General features: G+C 36.8%; 1 protein-coding gene across 1 annotated transcript; it reads left to right on the plus strand.

Moving 5' to 3' along the window:
• Positions 1-22,978, plus strand: LOC100731137 (vomeronasal type-2 receptor 116-like). The gene is made up of 6 exons (XM_063229068.1): positions 1-273; positions 656-1,456; positions 2,079-2,306; positions 2,710-2,833; positions 13,005-13,915; positions 22,607-22,978. The coding sequence occupies exons 1-6, from the start codon at positions 160-162 to the stop codon at positions 22,976-22,978; spliced, it is 2,550 nt and encodes an 849-aa protein (XP_063085138.1). The 5' UTR covers positions 1-159.
• The last annotated feature ends 430 nt before the right edge of the window (positions 22,979-23,408 follow it).

A 23,408-nucleotide genomic window follows, 5' to 3' on the forward strand; every position in this document is an offset into this window, starting at 1 on the left:
TACCAGACTGCTCTCTCTTTCATTTTTGCCATAGAAGAGATCAACAGGAATCCTCATCTTTTACAGAATATATCTCTGGGATATGAGTTTCATAATTTACTTCCCTCTTATTGGAGGTTATTGGAGAGTTTCTTCATTTTGCACACGGGGCAAAATGAAATGCCCAATTATACCTGTGGAAAAGAGAGTAAGTCTGTAGCCTTACTAACAGGAACATCGTGGGCAACTTCTGCTCAAATAGGACCATTGCTGGAACTTTACAAGTTTCCACAGGTGAGGGTGTGTGTGTGACAGAAATTGATAAAGTCATATCATAATTCTCTTGTTTCTCAGGTTCTTAAGGAAGGTGAATGGAGGAACTGAGCTTGAGAATCACTCACATTGTATAGTGTCAGTGAGTAATCATATGTTGAGATTTTCAGGCTATACCTGACTGTCTCCAGCAGTAAGGACGGAGAGATGAAAGCAAAGAACTTTCCTGGATCTCTGGGTCACTTCACTTGTTTTAAAAAATAAGGATCTTAGGGGATACCACAGAAGAAAAGAATGTACATTTCCTTATAAAGTTCCCTCTAGTCACTTAAAAGTCTTCAGTACCAAGACTGGTTGACATCAACTCTCATCAAATATCTTCCAATTTTCTTTCTGCTTTTAGGTTTCCTTTGGCTCTTTTAATCCTATGTTCGGTGACAATGGCCAGTTACCATCTGTCTATCAGGTGGCATCAAAGGACACATCTCTGGTTCATGGCATGGTCTCCTTGATGCTTCATTTCAGCTGGACATGGGTGGGAATAATCGTTGCTGAAGGTCATAAAGGCTTGCAATTTGTCTCAGATATCAGAGGAGAGGCAGAGAAAAGCAGAGTCTGCATAGCATTTGTGAAAATGATCTCAAGTTCTTATGCATCCTATTTCTTACCTATAGAGAAAAATGATATCATAGCCCAGGAAGCGTCACCAGTAAATGTGGTTATCATTTATTATGATACAGACAGTCTAAATCATGTAAACCACTATATACAGTTGCATTTAGTGACTTGGAAAGTCTGGGTGACAAATTCACAATGGCATGCTGATGTGGCTGGGAGAAACTTCATTCTTGATACATTCCATGGGCTTCTGATTTTTTCACATCATCATGAGAAGATTTCTGGTTTTAAGGACTTTATCCAGAAAGCCACCCCATCCAAATATCCAGAAGACACTTTTCTCAGTCTGTTTTGGTTCCAGAATTTCCATTGCTCACTGTCTGAATCCGACTGTTCCCCGAAGAACTGTACACCGAATGCCTCTCTGGCTTGGCTTCCTGAGAATATTTTTGACCCAGTCATGAGTGACTGGAGCTACGACATATACAATGCTGTGTATGCAGTGGCCTATGCCCTGCAGGAGATGTCTCTTCAACAAATTCAAATGCCCCCAATGGAAGATGAAGGGATGTTTTACCCTTGGCAGGTAATGTATTGCTATTGGATAGCAGGTCCAATTATCACAGTCATTTTTAAGGTGTTTTACAAGTGCTAAGCAAGCAGGCAAAATCTTGTTTCAAAAATTCAAGAGATTATGCACTGGTTTCACTGTTGAGGTAAATTTTGAGCTTCAAATGAATAAACAGCACTCCTTTTTTAAAAAAAGATGTCAGTGTTCTTCCATGACATTTTCAATAAAATTTAACCTTTATTGTATAGTTTTTAAAAGTATAATCTATTTAAACTTTTTTACTAAAATAGTGTTAGAAGTGGTACTAAATAGATTATCATTTTTACACATTTTAATTGTACAAATGCTTGAATATTTATAACTTAATTATGAAGGCAGATGCTGTGGGGATAGAAAGTGGGCTTGGAAATGTTTGATATCTTTGTACACCATCTATTTAGATGGACCTGGTGAAAATATTATGTCTCAAAGCTATCATTTAGGAATATTGTGGTATTTTTGCATTTCACACACCGGTTTACCTGGTGACTATTTTAAAGTCTAAATATGAAGTGATGAATAAAGACTTTCCCACATTCACATTTTGCATTTTGAAATTGGAATCCATTTTTTTCATAGCATTATGTGTCTCTTTCAGCTGCACCCTTTTATGAAAAGCATCCAATTTACCAGTCCTGCGGGAGAGCAAGTAAATTTAGACTTGACAAGAAAAGTGGATGCAAACTACAACATTGTCAACCTGTGGAATTTTCCAGAAGGTCTTAGACTTAGGGTCAAAGTAGGAGAGTTTTTCTCTCATTCACAATTTGGACAGTATTTGGCTATATCTGAAGATTTAATAGAATGGGCCACAGAAATCACAGAGGTACGGGACCTAAACATCCTTCATGGTAATAAAATAAGTAAAATGTAGTTCATTTTTGTTTGTCAATGATGGACACATGTGAAATGTTACCATTCATATTTAATGTTCAGAATTTGTGGGTTTTCTCCTTTTTGTGTCAGAGTTCATACTCAGGACCTTACACTGGTCAGGCAGGATCTGTGCTGCTGAGCAATACCCATGGCCCTTGTCCACTTTTGGATTAATGACATAAAACCCAATAACTTAACTATTTTTAAATGAATATTCATGTTTTGAACATTAAAGAAACTCATCAAACAAATATTCAAATTAATGTATTCATATACTTTAAGTTTATTGCTGTGGTTATTAAGGATTAAGTTAAATAATTGGATGTTATCAACACAAATCTGAATTTCTCCAGCTTCCCCATTCTTCATGCAGTGAGAGCTGTCACCCTGGTTTCAGGAAATCCTTGCAGGAGGGAAAGCCTGTGTGTTGTTTTGTTTGCACTCCTTGCCTAGAGAATGAGATTGCCAATGGTACAGGTAAGAATAAAAAAAATGAACTATTCTCCACCATTCATTTTTCTCCCACCAACCAAGAAATGTCCAAAAAACTGTAAAATAAAAAAGAAAGACAATATTCTTTCTTGCTTAATTTATCAATTTAAATCCAACACCTGCTTTGTTGCAAAGCATGTATGGTGGGTATAGATAGGCATGTTTTTGGATCACAGCAACTCATGGTACAGTATCAACTCAGGTTGTAGGGTTTTAGCCATAATCTCTTGGAAGTTCCAGAATATTGGGGAGACAACATTTGAGACTGTAACAGTGTAAATCCATAGTGTTTGTGTTTTTAAATATTTATGACTCTAGGACTCACACTGCACGAATGCCCTCATAACACTCTTCTTCTTGTCCATGTGCTTATTCCGTCATTCTTGGCCCCCGTACAAGCAGTACCGGAAATCCTCCTTTACTTGTGCTGTTGTGTCTTCCTTGGTGTTCTGCAGTGATTTCAAATGATTAATTTTCCTAATCCCATGTTTCCCTGAACATAAGACCTTCTAGAGACTGAATGTTACAGCCCCAATCAGTGTCTCCTCACTTTGATTACATTTGTGAAATAGCCACTGAGCAGGGACCAAAAACGCATCATCTTCTGCAGGACACTGGCTCTCACCATGGCACCGTCCTGTATATGTTTTATTTTGGGGGAAACATAGTCATTCGACTTTGAGAAAGAGACAGAAGTTGCACTGGAGTCGATCTAGCGAATGAGGTATTTGAGGATCCACCATATTTTTAAACATCTCTTTTATATGGAAAAACAGGGCAACAGGGCTCACTGAATATTTGATCAGAGCTCATAAAAGGACTCACAAAAGGCAACTTTCAGATTAGACTGAAAGAGTGATTAAAATTGAGGAATAAGTGTGTGCTAATTAAGGGGGAGTGTTTTGATAGAAAACATGGGAATTATTCTCTGTAATGATTTTTAAATGATAGCATTAGACATAGTTTTCAAATACCAGCTTTATAATACTGTAAGTTTTGTTGGTTTCACAGATTTACAAGAATTGTATGTACACAATTAATATAATTCAGTTCATAATCATATCTGTAGCTCTGAATAGGGGATCATAAAACTTTTCCCAGTGGCTTGAGCATCAACACTGTATCAGACGAATGAATGGTGAGATCACACTTGTTGATTAAATGAAGTGGCAAAGATGGAAAATTTCCAATTTGTGTGGTGGTGTTATCAGGAGAGAGAACCAGTTTTTCTGGTTCTTATTGTCCTATTCAATGATTTTTTTTCCCAACCACGGTTGGGTGTGAAAGGTTTCTGTTTCTTTGGGGCAGATATAATAAGAAAAACAAAAGAAACATAAAAGAGGTGCTCAAAGAGATAAAGGTCTTTTGATAGAAAAAAGACAAGATGTGTCCTGTCTGAAGAGTGAACACCTCCACAGACGTGAGAGTAGCATCACAAATTCAGTTGCTGCATTTTTTTCTGTGCTTCCTCAATAGTTGGTAAAGTAACACCACTGGAGTTTGTTATGAGATTTGCACCAGGCGCCAGGCTCAGCTTGCTCTCCTATCAGCCTAGGAGCTGCTGCCTGCACCTGTGGTTCACAAGTCTCTTCAGCTGGCAGGTCCCGCCCTTGATCTCTTATCTCATTAGGTGGAGTGCATCAATGAGATTCAATTTAATTTTTTAAAAAGTAGTGCATATGGGGTCAGTATTGCAGCATTGTGAGGAAAGATGAAGAAAACCAATATTGAAGATTTTTGAGTACCACAATTATCACTTTGAAAATAATTAAATTTGTAGTAATAAATCCTCAAATGGCGAAAATACCTATCTACTGCATTTTTAAAAATGATTTCTGTTGATGTTATATATTTCAACTCATAATGTACTTGGATTAATTTTGTATTAGACTTTAAATGCAATAAAATTGATTACCTAGGATATCATCTAGTTAGTTTGTGTATGTCTCTTCAGATTGGGATATGGCACATATGTGCTCATGTGCACAAACAGAAAAATGCATCAAAAAACTCAGGGACTCAATGCTTCTGGTTGAACAAATACATATTTTAACAACATTTGCTTTATAGAAGGCATTAAAACAGAAATGCTTGAATATCTTCTATTGAAAATACTACTTGGCAAACCTTGTGAATGGAAGGTAAATCTGTGTTTAGAAACAAAATATAACTGATATATACTTATGTACTATTTATACATATTTGAATAAAGAAAAGCTGAAATTCTGATTTTGAAAGCATTATGAAACACAAGCTAAGAGTCAAATAAATACAAAGAAGGAAATATAATGACAAAATAATTTTAATAGAATGAATACCTACATTAAACATATAACACAGATAAATTGAATTCTGATAAAAACTATTAATAAGCTTTGAGATGTTTGATCAAGAAAAGGCAAAAATTACAATAGTAAAGCATAACTACAGAGCAATTGATCCCTTGTACAAATACAAGGGAAAAAATTCATGTGGCAATACTACATGAAGAATTGCATGTCAATATCTGAAAATTTACTTGCAACCTTCAAATTCACAGGAAAATAGCAAAGCTGTCCTAAAATGAACACTACGCTCAGTGTGAGGTCTAGTAACAAAATTGAGCTTATAGTTTCATAATCTCCCAAAGTGATCATGGTAAGTTTCATTCATGCATTTAATAAGCACTCAAGGACACAGTAATGCTGATTACACAAATTTCTTTAATGGAAAGGAAATGTATATTATAATTCATTATACATAGAAGGCTGAAAGTTTTTATTGCCTGACAACAATGGCCCTGAAAACAAAATACCTGTCCTGAAGAAATTTCTACTCACAAACATGATTTACATTGTTAGGAAGCTAAATAATAACAAGACTAATGAAGTGATAAAAACATAATACACATGAATATCTTTTCATAATTTACAAATATTAAAAATAACTATTTTTACTAAATTAAAAGGTGAAAACATTTTTGCTTCCATAATTATTTACAGTATCCAAAGTTAACACCATATTTTGTGGCTCAAATATGAAGCAAGAATGAGACACAAGTTTTCCATATGGCCTCTTTGATCATAGACAGCTAATGATTTATGACCAGAAAAATAATTACTGATGGAATACTCTCAACAATGTTCATTATAAGAATATAGCTTTCTTTTTTAACTAAATAATTTTTAATGAATAAGAGAGATATTGAGATAAATGAGGACATAACATCATAACAATACAGATCAAAGCATGACAGTTTCAGCAACCTAGTGCTTCATCACCAAATAATGCGACTTAATAGTAGCTACCATAGTGTCTTTTTCCTTGAAATATTTGAATATAACTTTGTATACTATAGCATCAAACATATCAAGACAGTGTAAAACCATTCAAGTGGATGAAAGCATTGTAGGATATTTAGAACCACCTAATAGAAAACAAACAATGGTTTCTATATTATCTATTTGCCTATATCAATTTTTGTTTATACTATCACATATAATAAAATCCAGCAAGATAGAACATGAAAAAATCAATGGAGACAGAAAAGACATAGTTTGGTGGGGCTTCAAAACAAGATGATATTAAATCAGCACTAGCTATTATGATGTCTTGTTTTCTTCAAAATAGCTGTTCATTTCATCACAGGCAATAATATCAAGCAGCCCAAAATAAAGCCATTCCAATTAATAAGTGAAAACTTCACAAGGCTTCAAGACCACTTAATAGGGGATCATGATTAGCACATACTTTTATATATTTGAATCATTTCTTAAACTAGGGAAACTGTTTGGTGTTCACACATGCAAGTTTGATGTATTTCACTTACGAGTATGCTTTCAAGCTGCGCCAATTTTTTTTTTTTTGTCTTCTTCATTTTTATCGGTACCAGGGATCAAACTCACGACTGCCTGCTTGCAAGGCAGGCGCTTATGCCGCTGAGCTAAATCCCCAGCCCCTGTGCCAATTTGTTGATAAGTATCTCAATGTCATCCTTCTTTATAGCTGAGTAGTACTCCATTGTATAAAAATACCACAATTTTTATATCCATTCCTCAGTTGGTGGACACTTGGGTTGTTTCCAAGATCTGGCGATTACAAATTGTGCTGCTATAAACATAGATATGCATATATCACTGTGGTATGATGCTTTCAGTTCTGCTAGGAATATGCCTACAACTGGAATAGCTGGAAGAAATGGGACTTTCAATCCCAGATTTTTGAGAACTCTCCAGACTGACCTCCACAAAGATTGTACCAGTCTACACTCCCACCAACAGTGTAGGAGAGTTCCTTTTTCCCCACAGCCTCTCCAGCATTTGTTGTTGGTGGATTTCTTGATCCTGGCCATTCTTTCAGGAGTGAAATGGAATCTCAGTGTGGTTTTAATTTGCATTTCTCTAATGACCAATGATGATGAACATTTCTTCCTGTATTTATTTGACATTTGTATTTCTTCATCTGAGAAGTGTGTATTGATCGCAGATGCCCATTTTTGGATTGAATCTTTGAATTCTGGTGGTCTGAGTTTTTTTTTTTTTTATTCTTTATATCTTTTAGAAAAATGTCCCTTGTCTGAAGGGGTGTTCACTAAGATCTTTTCCCAGTTTGTGGGTATTCTTTTCACTATGCTGGAGATTTTTTTTGACATGCAGAAACTTTTAATAAGAGGTGGTCCCTGTTATTGATTCTGGGAAGTATTTCCCATGCAGTTTGAGTCCTATTCAAGAATTCTCTACCTAGCCCTATGTCTTCAAGGTTTCTACGCAATTTGTCTTCCAATAGATTTAGTGTTTCTGTTTTAATATTCAGATCTTTGATTCATTTAGATGTTAATTTACTACATGGTGATAGGCATGGGTCTAGTTTTAATTTTTGGCAAATGGAGAGCCAGTTTTTCCAACACCATTTATTAAACAGACTATCATTCTTCCATTGAACATGCTTGGCTCCTTTAACAAAGTTAAGGTGGTTGAGTGTGTTTGTACTTGTGGTTGTATCTTCTAATCTATTCCATTGATCCTTGGCTCTGTTTTGATTCCAGTACCATGCTGATTTTACTACTGTTGCTTGGTACTATAACTTCAAGTCAGGAATTGTGATGCCTCCTGCCTTGCCTTTGATGCTTAAAACTGCCTTTGCTATTCTAGGTCTCATCTGGTTCCAGATGAATTTTAGGAGTGATTTCTCTAGATTTATAAGGTATGTTGATAGTATTTTTATTGGGATTGCATTGAATCTGTATAACAGTTTTCAGAGAATGGTCATTTTCACAATGTTTGTTCTTCCTATGAATGAGCAAGCAATATCTCTACATTTTCTGAGATCATCTTCAATTTCTTTTTTCAGTGTAATATAATTTTCCCTATATATGTCTTTCACTTCTTTCATAAGAGTAATTCCTAAATATTTCATATTTTTGCTTGCTAGTGTGACGAGTGTGGTTTCTATTTCCCTCTCTGTGATTTTGTTGTTAGTGTATAGGAATGCTATTGATTTCTGAGTACTGATTTTGTATCCAGCTACATTACTGAATTTATTTATTATATCTAAGAGTCATTCAATGGAGTTTAGGGGGTCTTCTATGTAGAGTATCATGTCATCTGCAAACAATGATAATTTACTTTCTTCTTTTCCTATCTTTACCCATTTTATTTCTCTTTCTTGTCTAATTGCTCTGGCTAGTACATCCAGTACAATATTAAATAGGAGTGGTGATAAAGGATATCCTTGTCTTGTGCCTGATTTTAAACTAAAGGCTCTCAATATTTGGCCATTTAGTATGATACTGCCTGTTGGTTTGTTGTAGATGGCCTTTATTATATTGAGGTAAAGACCATCTATTCCAATTTTCTGTAAAGTTCTTATCATGAATGAATGTTGGACCTTGTCAAAAGCTTTTTGTGCATCTATAGAAATGATCATGTGATTCTTTTGGGCTTTATTGATATGGTGGATTACATTTATTGATTTACGTATGTTGAACCATCCTTGTATGCCTAGGGTGAATCCCACTTGGTCATGGTGTATAATCTTCTTGATGATTTGCTGCATCCTATTTGCCAATATTTTTATTGAGGATTTTTGTATCTGTGTTCATTAGGGAGATCAGCCTATAGTTCTCTTTTTTAGTTGGGCCTTTCTCAGGTTTTGGTACTAGAGTAATATTTTCTTCCAGGAATGGCTTAGGAAGGAATACTTCCATTTCAATTTCATTGAATAGTTTGAGGAGTGTTGGCATTAGGTCTTCTTTGTATTTATTGCAGAATTCTGCAGTGAATCCGTCTGGGCCTGTGCTCTTCTTTGTAGGTAAGGACTTAATTACATTTTCAATTTTGTTAATAGAGATTGGGTTATTCAGCAGTTTTACATCCCCTTAGTTTAGCTTTGGTACTTCATGTGTTTCTAAGAATCTGTCTATTTCTTCTGTGTTATCAAACGTTTGAGAGTAGAGGTTTTCCAAATAGTTGTTCAGGGTCTTCTGTATTTCTATGGAGTCTGTAGTGATTTCACCTTTTTCATTTCTTATTGCATGAATTTGAGCTTTTTCTTCCCTTTTTAAAAAAAGTTTGACTGGTGGCTTATCGATTTTATTTATTCTTTCAAAGAACCAACTCTTTGATTTATTGATTCTCTGGATTGTTTTCTTAGTCTCTATTGTGTTGATTTCTGCTCTGATACTTATAATTTCCTCTCTTCTTTTGGCTTTGAACTTGACTTGCTCTTTGTTTTATACTGTTTGAGGTGTAGCATCAGGTTATTTATTTGTATTCGTTCTGTTTTCCTGATGTGGGAACTCAGTGCAATAAATTTTCCTCTGAGGACAGCTTTCATTGCATCCCACAGATTCTGGTAAGTTGTATCTGTTTTTTCTATTTCTTGTAGGTAGTGTTTGATTTCTTCTTTAATTTCCTCTGTGACCCACTGATTACTCAATAGTGTGTCATACAGTTTCCATTTGTTTGTGGGATTTTTGCAGTATCTTTCATCATTAATTTCTAATTTCAAATCACTATGGTCCAATAACATGCAAGGGATGATTTCAACACTTTTGTATTTTTTAAAATATGTTATGTGAGCTAATATATTGTCTATTTTAGAAAATGACCCATGTACTGCTGAGAAGAATGTGTATTCTGATGTTGAGTGGAACATTCTGTATATGTCTATGAAGTCCATTTGTTCACAGGTGTGATTCAGTTCTATTATTTCTTGGCTCCTTTTCTGTCTGGTTTATCTGTCCCTTGTTGTCAATGGTTTGTTAAGGTCTCCTGTTACAATTGTGTTACTGATAATTTGATTTTTCATTTCTGTTAATAATTGTTTGATATAACTGAGTGTGCTGGAATTTGGTGCATATATATTTAAGATAGTTATCTCTTCCTCTTGGAGTTTTCCCCTAATGAGTATGTAGTGACCTTCTTTGCCCTTTTTGATCATTGTTGGTTTAAAATGCATGTTGTCTGCAAACAGAATGGCTACTCCTGCTGATTTTTTGTGGATTCCTGTTACATGAAGTATTGTTTTCCATCCATTGACTTTCAGTCTGTGAGTATACTTCTGGTTTAGATGGATTTCCTGTAAACAGCATATGGTTGGATTTTGTTTCTTTATCCATTGTGCCAGTATGTTTCTTTTGATTGGTTCATTGAGACCATTTATATTAATGGTTATGACTGTTATATGCTGGCTTACTGTTGACATGTTATCTTTCTGCTGTTGCATCTTTATCTTTCTGTTCTGTTTAATTATCTGCTTTCCTTAGTGGTTTTTTCCTTTGTGTATCTAAACTGTCTCTCAATATTTTTTGCAGGGTTGCCTTGGTGTTCATGAAGTTCTTCAGCTGTTCTTTGTCATGAAATATCTTATTTCACCAACTTTTTGAATGATAGTTTTGCAGGATACATCAGTCTAGGTTGGAAATCATTTTGCATTAGGATCTGGAATACTTCACTCTATGCTCTTCTTGACTTTATTGTTTGTGCTGAGAAGTCTGCTGTGATTCTGATAGGTTTTCCTTTATAGGTGATCTGTCTTTTCTCTCTGACTGCTTTTAATAATCTATTCTTGTGTTGGATTTCTTGGATGGTGATTATTATATGTCTGGGTAAATTTTTTTCTTGTTTATGACTATTTGGATTTCTATAGGCTTCATGGAACCTGGTGTCGGTTTCTGATGTCATGCTTGGGAAATTTTCTGCTATTACTTCTCTAAATATCTTCTTGACATCCTTTATGTTGTCCCCTTCTTTTTCAATAATCTCTATCAATCTTATGTTGCTTTGCTTTGCATCATCTTGCAGTTGTTGAATTCTTATTTCCTGATTCCTTGGTATTTTTAAAAGATCTTTCCTTTCCTGTTCACTAGCTGCAATCCTGTCTTCAAGGTCTGAAATTCTATCTTCACTTTCATTTAAGCCATTTTTTACAGCTTTCAGTTTGATTTCCTGTATATCTCTGTGCATCTGCTTTATATATTCTGTTTGTTTCTTATATTGCTCATCAAGGGATTCGATATTTTTGTTTAGTTCCTCCAATTTTTTAACTGTGTTTTCTTTAGATATATTCAGCATCTCTTTCATTTCTTTTATCATTTCTTCTTTTACCTGGGAGATTATTTCAAGTTTGAATTCCTTTAAAGTCTCCCAGAGTTGCTTGTTTATTTCAGTAGGTATTATGTCCGATATTTGAGGTGTATGGCATATATTTTCTTCTATATACTTTCCCTCTAAGGTTTCTTAAGATAGGTTGGGGGTTTGAGGCTGTAATTTGTTCTTTCGTTTTGTCATTTTCCTATATTTCTGTGTTTCAAGTGTTATTTGAAAGCTTCCTCAGGGCCTGTTGGAAATCCACTTCTATTTTCGCAGCTCCTGGGACTCTGGCACCTAATTCCCCCAGGCTGCTAGGCCTTTGAAGCCCGTAGCACTCATCTGCCTGCTTAGAACTCTGCAGTCCCAGATAGGCTGGGCTTCGGGGACAGTGTGCACCCGCCTGCTTGCTTGGAACTCCACAGTTCTCTGAGCACAGCCTGAACGGGGAGGCAGATGTAGGTGCCTCTGACCTGCCTATCTAGTTCACTGCACCCGAAAGGCTCAGGGGTCCCAAACAGGCTGGGCTTGGGGGAAAGTGTGCTGGGCACTTACTGCAAGCTGCAAGGCCTCCAGAACTGATGATGCTCGCCTGCTTGCTTAGGAAAACCACAGTCCTCCAGACACACAGGGAGGTAGATGCAGGTGCCCAGCCCTGCCCGGCCATTCCATTGCACCAGGCTGCGTGAGGGTCCCAAATAGGCTAGACTCTGGGGACAGTGTGCACCCGCCTGCTTGCTTAAAACTCCAAAGTTCTCCGAGCACAGTAAGAACGGGAGGCGGATCGAACATAGCTTTCTAAGGATACTTGTGTGCAAGAAGTAACCCTAGGATGCTTATAACTTTGTTTGCTGTTGACTGCATAAAAGATTAATGGTAAAAATGAAAATATTTGTACATCACATTCATGAAATTTTCATAGATTAATTTTTTCATAGATTAATTTTTAGAGTTAATATTTACTGCATCTCAACATATTAGATATATAATGATGAACAGGTTACATGTTTATAATTATGCTTCCAATAAATTATAGAAAATAGTTTAAAACTGGAATGAGTCACTCAATAAAGCATATTTAAAATAGAAAGGCTCAGTGATGAAGAGTTTCAGTTCTTTCCAATGGATTAATTTTATCTAACTGCAATAGATGATGTCTACACATTCTGATGGAAATAACAGCATTTTCTAGAGTTTTTTTATTATTACGTGCTACTGATGAAGTGCTACTGATAAGATCTGTTTTTATCAAGCATCTCAAATTATATTGCTTTGCAAGTGCTTGATTGCTCAGTTTATTCAGGAAAATAGTAACAGCAGTTTCATTTACACAGGTCTATCTCTGCTTTGTGAAAGGAGAAAATCCTTATGAATATTAGATTAAGAAGCACAATAAATTATCATGCACAGGAGCATAAGGAGAATGAGTTAGTATTCATGAGGCATTATTTGTTACATAGTGTTATTTTACATCTGTTTAGAGAAAAATGAGGAATTTAGCTCGGCTAACAATGAGCATCTGGGAATAAGGGCTGTGAAGCGGAAATAATTGCAGAATTTAGAATAATGATAATTTATTTTCTCACTAGACATAGAACAGTGTGTGATGTGTCCAGACCAAGAGTATGCCAACATTCAGAGAACTCACTGCCTCCAAAAGTCTGTAATATTCCTGTCTTATGAAGACCCTTTGGGGAAGACACTGGCTGGAATTGCTCTGAGTTTCACTATCATCACTTCTGCTGTTTTGGGGCTCTTTGTGAAACACCGAGACACTCCTATTGTCAAGGCCAACAATCGGGCTCTCAGCTACACCCTGCTCATCTCCCTCACCTTCTGCTTCCTCTGCACCTTGCTCTTCATTGGCCATCCCAACACAGCCACATGCATCCTCCAGCACACCACATTCGCAGTTGTTTTCACTGTGGCTGTGTCCACTGTCTTGGCCAAAACTATTACTGTGGTGCTGGCCTTTAAGGTCACTGCTCCACACAGAAGTATGAGGCAACTGCTGGTATCAGGGGCACCAAATTCCATCATCCCCATCTGCTCCCTGATCCAGCTCTCTCTCTGTGGAGTTTGGATGGGGACAAATCCACCCTACATTGACACAGATGCACACTCTGAACATGGCCACATCATCATCATGTGCAACAAGGGCTCCCTCACTGCCTTCTACTGTGTCCTGGGATACCTGGGTTCCCTGGCCCTGCTCAGCTTCACTGTGGCTTTCCTGGCCAGGAACCTGCCTGACACCTTCAATGAGGCCAAGTTCCTGACGTTCAGCATGCTGGTGTTCTGCAGTGTGTGGGTCACTTTCCTCCCTGTATACCACAGCAGCAAGGGGAAGGTGATGGTGGCCATGGAGGTCTTCTCCATGCTGGCCTCCAGTGCAGGGTTGCTGGTCTGCATCTTTGCTCCAAAGTGCTTCATTATTTTGTTCAGACCAGAGAGAAATTCTTTGCATGGATTTAGAGTGAATAAGTATCCTGAGGAAAAAGTATCTTTTTAAGTTAAAAATATTCATTCACTAAATTACAGAAATATTCAAAGGCAATTTAGCGTCATTTGTGCAGTCAAACATTGGACTATACTATGAATTTTGTGGAATAAATGAAAAACAGCTACTTCTTCCCCCAATAATTTTATCGTCACTAACAGTTTTAATATTCACCTTTCCAAAATCACTGTTATCTGATTTTGTGTTCAATTTGTTGTAGTCAATGTTACTTTTACACAAATTTATAACATAATCGACTTCTAATTTGGTTAATCTTGATTGTTCATGTAAGTTTACTAATTTCAATACTCTAAACAATTTTTTTCTTTTTTTCCACTATCAGGGATCGAACTAAAGATGTGCGCGCTTTCCAGGCAGACAGTTACACCAAGAGCTAAATCTCCAGCCCTAATACTCTAAACTTTATGTTTAGATCAGTGTGCCTCATTCCCTTAATATATTTCTATTATTTGTTTTCCAGTAGTTCCATGCTATTTATATGGTGATAACAGCATGATTTGATCATTGTGTGTATAGTTTTTTTTTCACAATAACTTTTGCAATACTCATGAGGCTATCTTGTACAATTTTCCTACCTGTGGACTTCAAATTTCTAGATTCTGAGAAGATGGCAGAGCAGTAAGAAGTAGAGTAAACAGCCTGTCTGGGAGAAACAGTCCTGATACAGATTATAGCCTTCTGGAGAAGGCAAGAAGGAAGGAATTGAGTCCCCTTGACACAGGGAGAAACTAAAGAGACAGTTGAAGCCCAAAGAGAGAATAAAAAAGAGAAACTTAAACAGAAGAAGGCAGGAGTTAGCAACACTTTCAACCAGAGGCAGAAGGCTCTGCAAGAAGTGTGGTTGTAACCTGGAGCCACACAGGCACAGTCAAGCTGGTGGCTGGCAAACCTGAAGTCTTCTCATGGGTGCAGCAGTGGGGAGCAGCAGACAGGTGAACTGCACTGGCTGGCAGTAAGTGTGGGGAATCAGTCCTCCTGCATGAGTGGGTGATTGGCCTGGGGCCATTTTGGAGTCAGGCAGTATAAGCTCAAGGCCAGGACTGCAACCAGCTTCATTCAGCCCCTCCTAGCTCAGAGCTAACTAGTGGAAAGTGCTTTGACAAATTTGTGACCCTGCGTGTGGTCCAACAGCCACTGCCGAGGTTTACCTAAAGGTATCCACAACCAACTCTACCTGACTGGTGCATACTAACATGGTGAAGATTCCTTGAATTTAACCAGCTCTGAAGGGAGGCACTAATCTTTCCTGCCCCTACTTGCACTCCATTAGCCACCAGCAGACTGGAAAAAGCTGTAAACAGCAGAAATCACTAGCCAGTATGCTTCAAAGTAATTATAACCAATACAGGAAGTGCCAGGGACCCCACTATCTACTTATTCAAAAGAAATAAGAAATATGACAAGAGGAAGAAGCATTAGGCAGTCTCTGGCCTCCAACCCAAGCAGTACTGGTTCAGGAAATGTAAACATGGAAGAGATCAGGAGTCACACACCTGAAGTTTTTGAAATAACAGCAACTGAAATAAAGAAACAACTTCAAGAGGCTATAAAAGAACTTAGAATAGAAATACTATCCTGGATGCAAGCAGAAATCAGAAAAATAGTAAAAGAATTGCTAAACACCTCAAAAGAAGGCACAGATGAAAGAATAGGGGAACAAAGAAAATGGGGAAAACCTTCAGTGAAGAATATAAAAAAATTTAGAATACATGAAACAGATTCAAAGAGATTACCAGGAAAATAAAGCTCCATTGAAAACTGGTAAAACAGCTTGAAAGAAAGATAGACTATCAAGCCTTGAAGACAGATTTGCAGCTTGCGATAATAAAAGGAAAGGTCTCTTAAAAATTAACAAGGAACCAGGAAGTAACAATACAAAGGCTAGACGATAACAATGAAAACTATAACTTAAAAGTACAAAGTGTTTGTGAAATAACAGGGATAAATACAAATGAAATACAAAGGCCATTTACAGAAATAATTAAAGACAATTTCCCAAGTATAGGAAAAGGAAATAATATTCAGATAAATGAGACATCCAGAACTCTAGCCAGCTGTAAGCCAAATCGATCAATATCCAAACATATAATAATGAAGATCCCAGAAATTCCACACAAAAACAGATTATTCAAAGCTGCCAGAGAAAAGAAACAGATCACCTATACAGGAAAATACAACAGAACCTTAAGACTTCTTGATACAAACCATCAAATCAAAAAGAGCTTGGAATGAAGTATTCCAAGTCTTGAAAGAAAATAACCTCCAACCCAAATTGATGTACCCTGAAAAACTATCTCTCAAAATTAATGGAGAAACAAGATGCTTCCATGTCAAAGAGGAACTGGGGGAGTTCATGACCACCAAAACAACCCTACAAAAAATACTGATAGAGAGAGAGAGAGAGAGAAAAGACCATGTCTTCAGACACAGCAGCACTGGGGGCTCACTGAATGGGGCAGAATGTGGAATGAAGGGGAAAAGTAGATAATCAACAGCAGAAAAATAGAATGGCAGACTTGAGGCAAAAATCACTAATACAGATGGCCTCAATTCACCAATATAAAGAAATACAGGCAGAGTGGTTCAGGAGATAGGCTCCATCAGTGTGCTTTACATAATAAGTATATTTAAACTGAAAGAGGGTTTATAGGGTGAATGTCAAAGATGAGAAAACAATGTTTTATGTGACAGGGAACCAAAAAAAGTGAGGGTAGCTTGCCCATCACTTGCAGATAGTTTAGAAGGCCATGACATGTTTATACAATGGAAAAGTACTCAGGTATAAAGAAAAAAACCTTGAGGCTCTTGTAGACAAATGGATACAGCTGGAAATCATGGCTCAGAGATAAAAAGGTCCAGAATCACAAGTGAATAGTGAGTTGCCTCCCTAGAATAAAAACTAAAAGAGTTAGTTGAATCCAAAATGAACAATACATCCCGTGAAACTGAAAGGGAAGGAAATGTATAAAAAGGGAAGTCAGTGGCCATTGTTAATCTACTATCATGATTTGAAACCAATATTATTTTCATTGTTCTGTTTAGTTTGATTTTATTGTTTCAGTTTGTCTACTTGTATTAGATTTGATGGAATGGACAGCTATTCCAAAGATAGAAGGAAATATTATGGTAACTATTTTTGATTTCCTATTAACTTGATTTGAAGCCCTCTGTTGCTTTCACTATTTTGTTGTGAATTATTTCATTTTTTTCTATTCTGTTTTGTTTGGTATTACCAAGTTTGGTGGTATAGGCAACTACTTAGAAGACAATAAGACACAGTATGATAACCATTTTGGTTGGACTATTATCAACTTTTGAAGTCCTATAATGTCTCCAATGTTTTGTTTATATTGGTTTTATTCTGTACCATTTCGTTCAATTTTATTATGCCTGACGATATGGGCAGTTGTTCTGAAGATAACAAGAGGCATTATGGTAGCCATTATTGATCTCCTTATATTTTGTTTTTAAGCCATGTACTATGTTGATCCTTTGGTTTTGACTGACTCATTTATTTTGTTTTGTCTCGTTTGCTTTTATTCTCTTTAAAATAAAAATTAAAAAAATTTCTAGGATTGACTTGTTACATGCAATAAGAAATAGCCTTTCATTTAAGATGGCAAGGCACTGACAGAATACATTAATTTTAGAGACAACTGGATAGTGTGCAGGAGTTATTCTACTTATGCATAATCTTTTCCATTTCCTCTTGTTTAACCATCCTTTATTAATGTGAGACATATATCTACCTATGTATGACTTTTTTTCTACACATTACACTCATAATTAACATATGATTTTGCCTTTCTCATATTTCTCCCTGCATAATTTTGGAATTCAGTGTACTTCTTGGTTCTCGACACTATCTTAGACACACATGACTGTCAGCATTCAGAATGCATGCCTGTGATGCATATGCCTCTGGACCATACTGGGAATGTTGGCTGACTGTCATTGACCCTGTGTATGAAAGGTTGTAGCTGCAAATCATGTGGTTTTGAGGGCACTATGTTCAAGTATTCTCATCTGAGCATGGACTCTTTGGAAGTATTTCAATAAAAACCTTACATTGAATCTTACATAGAAGTTCATTTACACCATCCCCAGAAGAACTCATGCAAATTGTTTAGGCTGCCACAAAATCTCCAGAAGGTGATATCTGTGATCTCACTATCAGTGGCTATTTATGAAATCATGATCTATGAAGGTAGATAATTGAACATGTTTTCTATCCTATGTTGTCTTTTGCTTAGATGCTGGACCCCCAGAAGCAAAGCCCAAGGTACAGAGCGATACATATTTCTCCTACAAAGCAGAGAAGGCTCTTTCAAGTGTTTGTCTAAATATACAATAGCACGCACACACAGACACACATGCATGCACACACACTATATGTGGCTAACACTGAAAATTGCATCTATTTTCAAGCTTAGGTTTTGAGGATACCTCTAAGAGTTCTCTTTCATTACTTTCATCTCCTACAGAACCCACTCTTTGTATTTACGTGGAATTGCATCACTTGCCTTCTCCAAAAGACAAGAAGCAAGCATGGGAAAGGAAATGTCATGATTGGTGGGATTTTCCTCCTCTGCACACATTTCCCACAAGTACCAACAACAAAAAGCCATAAAATCAGTTATTCCTTCTTGACCAGTAAGAGCCATCTTCATTTGTGTATTTGTGCTGTATTGTTGGAACAGGCAAAGCCTAGGGGCCCCATGGGTGAATGGAGCAAAGTTCATTCCACTACATCTCTGTAATGTCCATCTCATCCATGCTCAGACACTCCTTACTTCAATTTGTTATGTTTGTTCATATTTTCTTTTGCTTTTTAGATGTGAGAAGAGAGCATTCTCCTTTTTATCTTTATATCTTCCAATTTTGAAGACAGCTTTCTGAAAGTACCAGTCCACTTTTTTGTCTACTTTATTAAATTATTCCTGTTCTACCTCCTACCTGAGTGTGTTCACTAAAGTAATGTGATATCCTTTGAAACACAAGTTATAGAACAGTGTTGATTAATGACAGGGCTTATTGATAAGAAGGAACAGCAAATCCTCATTTCCACAAAGACAAGAATGTACTTATAGTTCTTTTGTTCTGCACATAATTCCTAATATGCAGATATTTTGCTCCAGAAAAAGCTTAAGAAAGTAGAAATATGTAAGAGTTTTATCTCCAAGTCTTTCTTGTGCTTTCAAGGGGTCCATGAACAACATCTACTTTAAATATTCATAGGGTGAGTTCTGGAGCCAAAGGGGGTTCTGGCTTAATTAACGGGCAAAATGTTAGAGAATTTCAGAGGAGGACTTACGATCCTGAGACAAAAGTATATACTAGCCGAAGTAACAATGGCTTGTGTCTAATTTATCTGATATTACAGATTACAGGAACTGCCTACGTTTTGAATCAGTGATGGCAGGGTTAATAATTGATTCTTTCCTGCTGTACAACTGTCAGATATAGTGGAATAGAGAATATATATATATATATATATATATATATATATACACAGATATATACATATATCTGTGCATATATAAGTATATATATATACTCACTAATATACTTTTCAATATTCTCCTTATATAAGAAAATATGACATTCGTATATATGGCCATATACAATATTTTCTTTTCTTTTTTTAATTTAAAGAGAAAAAAGGATAGAAATAATACAGAATTTCAGAAAAATAAAAATCACTAGTTGATAAGTTACATATTTTCATCTTAGAAGTAATTGTCCAAGTCAAAAAATTAAAGCATACAACATGATATTCAAATAATGACACTGCAAACAGGTCTGCTCAATGATCCAGTAAAAACTTAGTAATATGGTTGTCAGTCCTACACACTTGTTTTGTATCTTAAAGAAAGTAAGATTAAACATGTCAAAATAGAACAAAACAGTTCATAAGGAAACAATTTAAAGAAACACAGATTTGAAAGCAAGTCCACTGGAGGTCTTCACTATCTTATTGTCTCTAGTTTTCTTCCAAATAGTTGTCCCCGTCTTCACACACATTGAATATATACTGAACATCATAGAACTAATCAAATCATTACAGGATGATGAAGGCTTTTTAGGTCTTCAAGACCTGATTTTGGGGAAGTCAATAATGACTACCATAATGTCTCTCATTCTCTTTGAAGTAGCTGTCTTTATGTATGCTCTAATTGAACATAAGGGAATAGACTAATATCACTGTGAAAAGTGAATAATACTATTGCTGGATTTTGTATATCATCATGCCACAGAATTAGCATTGGGTTTCTTAGTGTCTCTTCTTCTTCAGAGTATCTGTTCATTACATTATGTATTATATAATCTGTTCCTGTAAATAGTTTAGAAATTCTTCCCACGTGTGAATCTCCACATATATATCTATCCTTCCTGTATTTTAGGGAAAAACATATCAAATCAAGACAACAAAACAAATTCCTAGAAAAACATGAAATGAAAAAGACATATAAGACCACAATATTAGGTAATCTACAGTAGTTAGTATGCTTTCTCTTGTTATTTTCAATAGAATTGTCCACATTATCAGGTATTATATGGTTAAGCATAGCATTACATAGCTATTTTTATAAAAACACATCTTTGGAGACATTGTAGGACTTGAAAGCAGTTAATAATCAAAACTGGAATGGATATCTTTTACCTCCTGTCATCTTCAGAGTAGTTGTCTCTACTCTTAGACTTGATTCAGTCAAGCATACCAAATTTAAATAAAATCAGTCAAGGCAAAATAACTGTCTAACAAACCAGTTTAAATAAGATCAGTCATAGTAAGACAATGTAAGTAATACAGAATTTCAGTTTAAGTTAATAGGAAATTAAGGATAGCTACCATGGTATAACCTGTTATTTTGGGGTTAGCTGTCTGTTCCCTCAAATCTCATATGAGTAGACAGACCAGAACAAGATGTAATCAAACTAAACAGAACAATAAGACTACTGTGGCTTTTAAATTCTGATACACTTTTAACAATGTCCTCTGCCTTCCTTTTTAGGCATTTCCTCACCTTTCCCCTTCTCAGGATGCTCTGTATATTTTGAGTCCCACTAGATCCTTTTGTTTTTACACTAGGGAGTCAACCTGTAATCTATCTGAGTATTGCTGAAGCTTTTTACCCCTGAGTTAATCTTGAGAAGTACTCCTTTATTTACTAAAGTCACAAGTTTTTCCTTCCTTCTAGCTGGGTAGTTCTACACTGCACAAAAGTGTCACAACTTTCCAACCTATCTTTGGTTGCTGGAAGAGTTGTTCCTATTTCTCTCTGGTTTCCTGTCACGTATAGCATTGTTTTCTCATCTTTGACTTTCAGCTTACTAACCCTCTTTCAGGTTGAGTGTATTTCCTATTCAGAGCCTCATGATGGATACTGCCTCCTAATCTACTCTGCCTGCATTTCTTTTTTGTTAGTGTATCAAGGCTATCTATATTAAAAATTATAGCTTACCGTCTCTGTCTCATCACTGCTATTCTATTGTTCTGCTATTGTTTGTCCACTTTACTCCTTCATTCAACTGTCTGCCCTGTTCATTGAGACCTCTCTGCCATTGTTGCTGTAATCTTGATGTTTGTTCCTCTCACTCTCTCTAGAATGTTTTGAAAAGCTAACTTTAGTTTCTTTCAAGGCATTTTGCCAGCTTTCAATGGAGTATTCAGTTTCCTGGTAATTTCTTTGGATCTGTTTCATGTATTCTAGATTTTGTTTATATTTTTCATCAAAGACTTCTTTTTCTGAGTTCCTCCGTTCTTCCATCTGTGTTCTCTTGGGAGGGGCTTATCATTTCTTTAATTAATCTTTTTATATCTTGCCTCACTTGGATCAGAAGTATAGTTTTAAATTCATCTATGAGGTCATGAGGGTATTTTTTTATGTCCACTGATGCTGTGTCTAATATTGCACGATTACTGCACTGATTCTTTTCTGTATTTACCTCTGCTGGGCTTATTTTCTCAGGGTCAGGGGCTGAAGGTTTTATTTTTTAATTTCTATTCATTGTCATGTTTCTGCTTTCTTTCAGACAGGTGTGTTCTGGGAGTCTCTGGCCTTCTCCATATTGCTTAGGGTCTTTCCATAGCTTGCTGACTGGGGTTTTGCTGCCCTCCCTAATTTGCTGTTATCTGAGGTACAGGCAAGGATGCAGGGATGGTGCAGGCTAGCCTCTAGCATCTGAGCCAGTCAACCCACAATTTCCTTCAGGGACTTATGTTGTACCTTGTAGAAGTCACCAAGTCATGACCTTTTTATCCTTGGCTATTGGGACCCATAGGCATAGCTCAGCCCCAGCAGATCCCACCATTGCTCTCTGCAACTGATGCTGCTGCGGTGCCGGGCTTTGTCCAACTCCAAGATGTCCTCCAGCCAGGGACAGCAGCTGCGGGACCCAATAGCCAGCACTCACCGTGAATCAAGGCAACTTCTCCTCTTGACTCCAATCCATGCCGTGTCGCATCCTCCCGCCAAGGGCTCAGGACTCAACAATTTCCGTTATTGGCAGATGTGGCTTCAGCTCGATCTTGAATCACCTGACTCCATGGTGCTACCAGCACACTGTGGACTGGTCTCAGTGAGCTGGCAGGGCTCCAGTCCTACATTCGCATTTTTCTTTTCTGCAGAGGTAGATTCTAACTTGGTGTGGTTTTTCCACGTCTAGATCAGCAGTCTGCCTTTTCAGAAAACTGTGCAGTGCGGTGCCCAGCTTGGCTCCCAGGCACATGGTCCTCTCGATGGCCTCCTCCAGAGCAGGGCCCCAGGACTGAATTTCCAGTACTTACCAAGAGATCATAAAGCTCTCCTCCTTGGCTCCACTTTAGACTGCGCCACGTCTTCCTGTCAAGGGCCCGGGACTGATGACTCCTGTTACTGGCAGCTGTGGCTTCAGCAGGACTTTGGATCTTTGAACTCTAGGGTGCACCCAGCACAGTGTGGAATGGGTCTCAGTGGGTGTGTCAGGCTAAAGCCCTCCATCGTGCTTGTCCTTCCTCTTCCTACTTTTACTTTTCCCTTCGGTTTCCTCCTGGCCTAATAAAAATCATCCTCCAATCGTCTGGCCCTCTCCATGCTGTCAAATTCTAGCATCTGAGTTGCCTTCCTTGCAGAGGCTCTCCATCCAACCCCCTATCAAGCTGCCATTTTCTCAATTCCATATACAATATTTTCGAGGTTAATTTTTTTGCCTAAGTAATACTTTGTCTTATAGTATTAGCATAATTATACTCATATCAATTTTGGATATACTAATCTTTAATTGGTTTTTAGCTCTGTGTATTAACAGAGACAGATCTGTGGTTTAAAAAAACTAAATAAAAAATTATGTGTTTAGTGGTAAGAGTTAATTCAAGTTATTAAGCTAGTTCCGCTTAAAAATAAAAGGTAAATACAAGAAAAAGAATAAAAGTTAAAACCAAGAAGGGAAATAAAGCTATTGCCTTCCAGAAGGAAAATATTCTAAATTA

The sequence above is a fragment of the Cavia porcellus genome, unplaced genomic scaffold, assembly GCF_034190915.1.
Source record: "Cavia porcellus strain 051 isolate PalLab524CR breed Dunkin Hartley unplaced genomic scaffold, mCavPor4.1 scaffold_17, whole genome shotgun sequence".
Classification (NCBI taxonomy): domain Eukaryota; kingdom Metazoa; phylum Chordata; class Mammalia; order Rodentia; family Caviidae; genus Cavia; species Cavia porcellus.